This window comes from Balaenoptera ricei, chromosome 17 (assembly GCF_028023285.1).
Source record: "Balaenoptera ricei isolate mBalRic1 chromosome 17, mBalRic1.hap2, whole genome shotgun sequence".
NCBI lineage: Eukaryota > Metazoa > Chordata > Mammalia > Artiodactyla > Balaenopteridae > Balaenoptera > Balaenoptera ricei.
In genome coordinates this window covers 54,231,859-54,239,631 of record NC_082655.1, presented here as the reverse complement: position 1 = coordinate 54,239,631, position 7,773 = coordinate 54,231,859, and the positions used below count along the sequence as shown (strand labels likewise).

General features: G+C 36.8%; 1 protein-coding gene across 1 annotated transcript in view; it reads left to right on the top strand.

Annotated features, from left to right (window-relative positions):
- Window positions 1-234: 234 nt before the first annotated feature.
- Window positions 235-7,773, top strand: part of CA13 (carbonic anhydrase 13) — a 31,888-nt gene continuing 24,349 nt past the window's right edge. Inside the window, exons 1-2 of the mRNA XM_059901368.1 lie at window positions 235-420; window positions 4,793-4,990. Of these exons, the coding sequence (XP_059757351.1) occupies window positions 384-420; window positions 4,793-4,990 (235 nt within the window). The 5' untranslated portion in view covers window positions 235-383. The remainder of the gene's footprint in view (window positions 421-4,792; window positions 4,991-7,773) is intronic.

Genomic DNA, 7,773 nt, shown 5'->3' with positions numbered 1-7,773 from the left:
CCCTCTGGAAGCCCTTCTCGCTTTCTTTCCCTCCTCCCTCTCTCCCTCCCTCTCCATCTCCCCGCCTACCTATCAAGCACTATCTCTTTCCCGAGTTCAAACAGTGAGAGGACTCGCACCGCAGGACTCAGCCCGGCTCCGAGCGCCCCCACCCCCAGCCCCTTCGCCCTCCCTCGCGGGCGCCTTCCCTGCCCGCCACTGCCCCCTGGCGGACGAGGCCGAGAGCGCCCTGACCCCGGGGTTCAAGGGCTCTCCGGGTCCCCCGCGGCCCCCGCCCTAAGCTGGGCCCCCGCCTTCCCCACGCAAGCTCGCTCGCCCGGCCCGCTCCCTCCTTCTGCTCGCTGCCCCGCCACTTCTTCTTCTGCCTGCAACCCCGAGGGACCATGGCGAGGTTCAGCTGGGGATACGGCGAGCACAATGGTGAGCGCCTTCCGCGAATGGGAGGGGTGAGGGAGGGGGCTCTGCGTCGAGGGGGACCGCCCGGTTCCCGGAGTCCGCCAACCGCACTCTGCCAATCCACACTTGGCGAGAAACTTTTCGGTTTGTCTTTCGAATGAGCAGCGCTCCCCGGAGCCAAACGCAGGAAGCGGAGGGAAGGCTTAGTCCTGCGTGGACAGGGAAAGCGTCTCGGAGGCTGTTGATAGTGGGGGTGAGTTGGCGTGCGTTAGCCCTGTCACGATACCCCAGACCCCGAAATCTTCAGATATGTCCCCTCGCTTTCATTTGAAAAGCCGAAAACTTTCTCTAGTAGTAACTATTTATCAATCAAAGGCACCGAGTTTAGAAATCTGAGGACATAGTTCAATGAATTGAGGACAAATTTGCTTTCAGTCTTCTAAGCTCATTATCTCTACGGGGAAACAAATCATGGAAAATATTTGAAAAGATACTTAAGAAATTTTAATGACTTGAATTTCAACATTGAAGATTTACGTTGCCTTCTTGTCAACCAATGTACCGCAACTTTCTTAATATCTGTTAACTATAAAATATTCCCACAGCAACTTGCAGTTGGTTGACTGGTACTGCTGGTTTTAGCAAGATTTTAGGTTCTTTCTTAGAAATGAAGTTATATTTTAAGCTACGTCTGCATGCTTTCTCCTTCTCCTTCTACACATCCTTTCAGAGACTGAGGAATTAGCAAAGGATCATTGACATTGTAACACGTTGGTAAAAATGTGTTTATTGATACAACTAACAGTAATAATAAGATGTATACTTTTCTTCTTGTATATCCTAAATTATCAAAAGTAAACCATTTTTCTTGTCTTTGTATTAAACTGAACTGATTATTTTCAAATAACCATTATTTGAAATGTTTGCAAAGTGACACCACGAAAGCCTTACAGTGAATCACTGTCAAAATTAGGTCTGAGAATAATGATAGTAATAATAATAATACTTTCTTGGATTAACATGCATATTATTCAGCAGTACTGTATAGTTAATTTTATAGAAAGCTTACTTTCACAAAGAAACAAAAGTTTCATTTCTAATTGTAGCCTTTTTGAGGCTATGACTAACTTGCCAGTTAAAAAATGGTAGCAAGTGAAAGTTAGAGTTTTAATAATAAAAGGTATAATTTAGGTGGATTTCTCTTTGAGACTACAATTATAATCTTACATTTTGCTAATTTTCAATTTATGTTTGGGGAAAAAACCTACAAAACAAATTTCTTTTAATTTCCCTCTCTGCTGGAATAATTTCTGTTATTGTTATTTAATAGTCACTGGGTGTTAACAGTGCCCTCACTATGATTAGGAAGGAGAAGCGTATTTTCAATCAATGAGTATTGATTACTCTTTAATATGTTAGAAAATATTGGCTCCAATGAAGTGCATCTGAAATTTTAAAAATCCATCTTAGAAATATGTGAGGGAGATTAAGAGGTACAAACTTCCAGTTACAAAATAAATGAATCATGAGGATGAAATGTACAGTGTGGGGAATAAAGTTATGCAAACTTTTTACCTAAAGTAAAAAGTTATGTAGTATCTTTGTACGGTGACAGATGGTAAGTAGACTTATCATGATGATCATTTTGAAGTGTATAAAAATATTGAATCACTGTGTTGTGCACTAGGTACTAACGTAGGTAAATTATGCTTCAAAAACAAACAAACAAACCTAGAGAAGAAGAGATCAGGTTTATGATTACCAGAGTGGGATCACTCTGGGTGGGAAGGGGGAATTGGATGAAAGTGGTCCAAAGGTACACACTTCCAGTTATAAAATAAATAAGTACTAGTGATTTAATGCACAACATGCTACATATAATAAACACGGCTGTATGTTATATATAAAAGTTGTCAAGAGAGTAAATCCTAAGAGTTCTCATCACAAGGAAAAAATATTTTTTCTATTTCTTTAATTTTGTATCTATATGAGATGATTGATGTTCACTAAACTTATTGTGGTAATCATATCATGGGGTATGTAAGTCACATCATTATGCTGTACACCTTAAACTTACATAGTGCTGTATGCCAATTATATCTCAATAAAATTGGAGAAAACCGAAGAAAAAAATGAAAATTTGAAAACGTAAAAAAAAAAAAAAAAATTCATCTTAGAAAAGCCATAACAAGGAGTGATTTTTTATTTCGACTAAGAATTGTAGGACCATTCCCTGCTTTTAGATTCAATAGCTTTCTGAGGACCACACCTTTAAGTAAATCAACCTTGGCAAAATCCTATTGGAAATGTGTTGTATCCTGACTGGGCAAGTTTTGTTGCTTGTTTTCAGTTTAGACTGGCAAGAGCAGTGAATGAGCAGATAAAAGGAAACTTTAGCTGGGAACAGTAGCAATGATAAAATGGAACATCAAGAAGTGAGGCATTGGAAGTGGTTACCACCTTCACAAACAGCTTACGACTTCTTCCACAAACCTTTGACAGTTTTATTAGTTTAGTTCAGGAAATGTGACAATCACTGAAAACTACCTATCTCTATGGATATTCAGAAAGTTCCTGAATCAATGGAAGAACTTCTGTATATCTCTATAACTATGTTTAAATGGGTTTAACGTTGCACGTAAAAGGCAAGGGAAATGAACCTACCGTCATGGTTAATAGATAATATTGACTAACTCAAAGTGCTATTATTTTTATCTTATTTTGGCTTGCCTCTGCTTTTAAAAATAGTTCTGGTTATAAAGGACTGGAAATAGGAGCATAAAGGAATTAAGAGGAGAAAGATGCTCTTTCCTGATTGGAAAAAAGTTAATATATTATGACGTATGTGTTGCATACTTGAAATCCGATTCTCATTAGGTTAACTTATACTTGTGGGCAGTGAAATAGAACATTTTTTTCACATGAAAAAAGGACGAGATTGTATACAAAAAGAGTGTTAGGTAAATGAAAGTACTTAGTAAATAAGGAAATGCAATGCCTTTTCTGTAATAAGATGTAACGAAGGACTTTTGATGTTCAAGTTGCTTTCAAGTCCAAAGTGTATGATTCATAAGAGAGCAATTTCTAAGTTATGTGTGTGGTTATGTATTCATGCTATGACTTTTTTATACCTGAAGCATATGTAAAGGAAAGAATTTATGCTTTCTCTTTTGCAAAGAAGAGTAATAACGAGCGTTAGATTTAGTGATTGAAGCTGTTGATAATTGTGATATATTTGCATTTCTTGAAATTTCATTCTAAATCTTATCTTTAAAACATATTTGTTGTTGTTAGTAACAAATGCTTAATTCATTGTCATGCTGTGTCATTTTAGTTAGTACTTGACTTTTAGAGAAATCAAGTTAGTTGGTTAGTGGAGTAGGGAAAAGCTTAGTCAGCAGCCATGCTCTACAGACCTGGTGGAGGTGGTGTAAATTGCAGGCAGAGTAGAGGAGGAAATAAGAACCTCTAACCTGTAAAGTCTGTAGACTGGCTTGGAGCTTACTTGAAGCTGCAACCTTGCTGTTGATTTTGAGAGGCAGAACTTGAATGAGTCTCCCAGAGAAATGAGAGTAGACAAGGGAATTGTCAGTTTATCGCTTCACCTCAGTTTATCAAACGTGTTTGATTCGGGAACTTAATGCGATTTTGACTTTGTGAATGAGGACCGGGATGACAATTGTACCTTGTATTGGAATTCAAATGTAATATTGGCAAAACAACCCTGGAAGGACCTTCCGAAATATAGAAAGAGAGAAATAAATTGTTGCCTGACTCTGCTGCAGAAAACCAACAATATTACATTTCCTGACATGGTGCAGTCATTTTATATGTGAAAATTTTACATATTTCCTTAGTTTGCCTGTTGCACATTCACAGGAAATTGAGCTGAGGACTGGGTGACATGTGAAGATACAGTGAGTGATAGAAGTAGGGAGAGCATTTTAAAGAACTACACCCTTTTTCGCTACACAGCTTTCTCAGCTCCGTTAGTTCTTTCAGCCCATAAACCTGACCTGTGGAGCTATCACAGCTCATTCTTGGAGCTGAGACTGAATCTTATTGTTTTCAATGATGAATTATACTGTTGTTTTTAGTTCAGTAGAAGGCATTTGTGAAGTACTTTATAAAACTTGCATGCTCTTTTGTCTACAAGGGTGAGTTTAATTCTGAAGATGAATTAAGGCAAACCGGGAAGTTTCCATACCTATAATAAAAGCAGCTGGTCTTGTAAAACAAAACAAAACAATTAGATGTTAAAGTGCTGAGGGTAAAGATCGTATTTTATTAATCTTTGTATTTTCTTCAATGTCAAGTACAGTGCATTGCGCTCAACAAGTATTTGTTGAATGAAATAACTTATTCAGTCCTTTTCTTTTGATCCTATATGTTAAAGGTCCTATTCATTGGAATGAATTTTTCCCTATTGCTGATGGAGATCAACAATCTCCAATTGAGATTAAAACCAAAGAAGTGAAATATGATTCTTCCCTACGACCTCTTAGTATCAAGTATGACACAAGCTCAGCTAAAATCATCAGTAATAGTGGCCATTCCTTCAATGTTGACTTTGATGACACAGAGGACAAATCAGGTTGGCTTTTCTTTTTTTTTCTCGGTTGCGGTGAGGAGCTTGGTTGATTGGATGGCACATTCTTATCTTTCATATTTGAACTACCTATGCACTGTGTGTTCCTTATTAGTACTTTGCTAGAACTTGTAATAAAAGTTTTGTTTGATTAGTTCATGGAATAATGTCTTTCACACAGTGAATAAATAATAGACCAAACAAAAAAAAAAAAACTAGTTTATTTGTTAATTTAAAAACTGAATGAAGTAGAAAAGAACATTTCCTTTTAAAATGAACATTTAATCCTTATTCAAGTATACCTCCTGCCCAAAGAATAGATCATATCAAGTTTAAAAGTAAGATTAAAGAGAAGATCAGAGAGAATCATATTTTGGAACACTTTTTAAGGCTTCAGACAAATTATTTTTATTTTAAGTCTAATATTAGGATAATGCTGTATTTACTCTATTAATGAAAAATAAATTAAAAAAATCCTTAATTGGAAGAAAGTCTTCACTTATTCATTAAGTTCAGATTTAGTTTAGTAATAATATCTTGTGTTTATGTAGTGCTATATTGTTAGCAAAAATTATAAGCCCATTACATTTCTTCCTCATATTTGTTAAATTCATAAAAGTGATCCGCTTTCATCAGAGCAATTTAAAAAATGCATAAGGAAAGATTAACACATGATACTTTTCAACTTTTGGGTGAGTGGAGAAGTAACCTCACTTTTTACATATATTAAATTGTCTTTCCTTCAGTCCCTCAGTTTTATGAATCTGTATTAATAGATATGGTTGATGTGATGGGTACATTATAAAAGTAGTCCGAGGTTTCTAAGTACAAAGTTTATACCACCCATAATGGTAATTTGATACTGTTTATGATCTCTCAAACAAAAAACTGAGGCTATCCATTCCTACTTTTAGAATAAGAAATGATTAGATTGTACTTCATCTAAAACTTTCTCATAAAAAACCTTACTTTAATTTGCTCAGTGATGATCCTGGTCTTCTCTCTCTCCCTCTCTCTCTCTTTCCCTCTCTCTTCCTCTCATTTTCCCTCTACTTTGGGTTAATCAGTGGAATTAGTTTGTCTGTGTTTCCAGATTTGATGCTGCGTCTGTGATGGGTAGTGTGTGCCCTCTCCCATAAGCAAAGGTCTCATTTCTATCTAGATCACAATGAAATTACCAGAGTTAATTGAAAATTTCCATAAAGTACTTAGTATTCCTCTGAGACAGAAGCTACATAAATATAGGTCATGATTCTCGTTCTTTTGTCTCAAGATAAATGAAGAGAATGTTTCACGGTGATTTGGGGGATTAAATTAATTAAAACGTAGAAACTGCTATGGCTAAAATAAATTGTTGCTGGTTTTCCTTTTTCTTTGGTACAAACTATAAAAAACACAAAGATACTTCTGTAACAAGCCATTTTAACTTGAATAAAACATTCTCCATTTTATAAAGAAACCATTCTTACCAAGGTTAACTCTCAATCCCACCAGTCAAGAGACCACAGGCGTGAAACTTTCCTCATGGTCCTGGCAGGGCTTCTTTGGCTGGGCAGCTGCACAACCAGTGGTTAACCTGTGGGGAGCCACTCTTCAGAATTTTAATAGTCCTTTAAAAAGTGACAGGTAGATGTGAAATTCACACAAGAAGAAATTCATTAGAGACAACTCCTATTGGCTGTAGCAGACAAGAGTGTTCTCCCCCTAGCTTCTGGTTTTTCAGAACCCAGACAAGGCCCCACCTCTCTGGGAATCACACCTGACTGGCCCCATCACCCCTCCTGTGGCATACCAGGCCTGTCCTCTTACAGAACTTCCCACACTGCATTGTGACTGCCAGTTGGTTCTTTCCACTCAGCTAAAGGCTCCCTGTGAGCAACAGCTGTGTCTTACTCCTTTACCTAGCATGGTGCCTGGCACACAGAGGGTACTCAACAAACATATGTTTCAGTTAAAAGCATTTTTTTGGTATGATGTTTCTTGGAGGATATGGAAAACACCATGGTATGGCATTAGGGTACAGAATGCATTAGTATATGTAGGTGAAGTCCCGATAAAATTACAAACCACCAGAAATCAATTAATGTTTACCATTTGACACCTAAATAGTTTAAACATTGCTGGATTATTCATTGTTTGAACATTTAAATTTTAAAGGCTGTGGTACTAATTTTTAAGTTTTAATAAATGAAATAGTTCCTGGCATATAGTAAATACTCAATAACTACTAATAACTAGTAATAAAAATAATAATAAATAATAATGGTCTATGTCCTTTCTGTGGATAAAATATGTTGTGCTGAAATTTTAAAAAGATGTCAAAAGGAAAGGAGTTGCTTTCTTGCTAAGAAAGGCCTACTAGGAATGCTAGTAACTTGATGGATTCAGTGGCTGTTCTTTAATTTTCGTCTCTAAAAATTGTCAATTTCTTAGTTATAATCCTGTTATCTAGTTCTAGGTAACTGCCTGAAGTTAACCAAATGTACAAGATCTTAAATTATATATTAAAAAAGAAAAAAACCAGAAAAAGATGGGGGGTAAGCATACCTTAGTTCTGTGATCCACCCCCCCACCCCGCACCAAGCCAAGATATACAGGAAACTAAATTGGTAATCTGACAATGATGTCTTATAAAACTTGATTATGATTATGTTTCCTTCTGTAAGTTTCTTGAGGATAGGGATGGACTTGCTCATTGTGTACTTAACATTGAACACAGTTGCTGGCCCATTATAAGCTCTTAACAATTGTTGAATGAATGAGTGATCAGAGAGTAACTTGATGTGCAT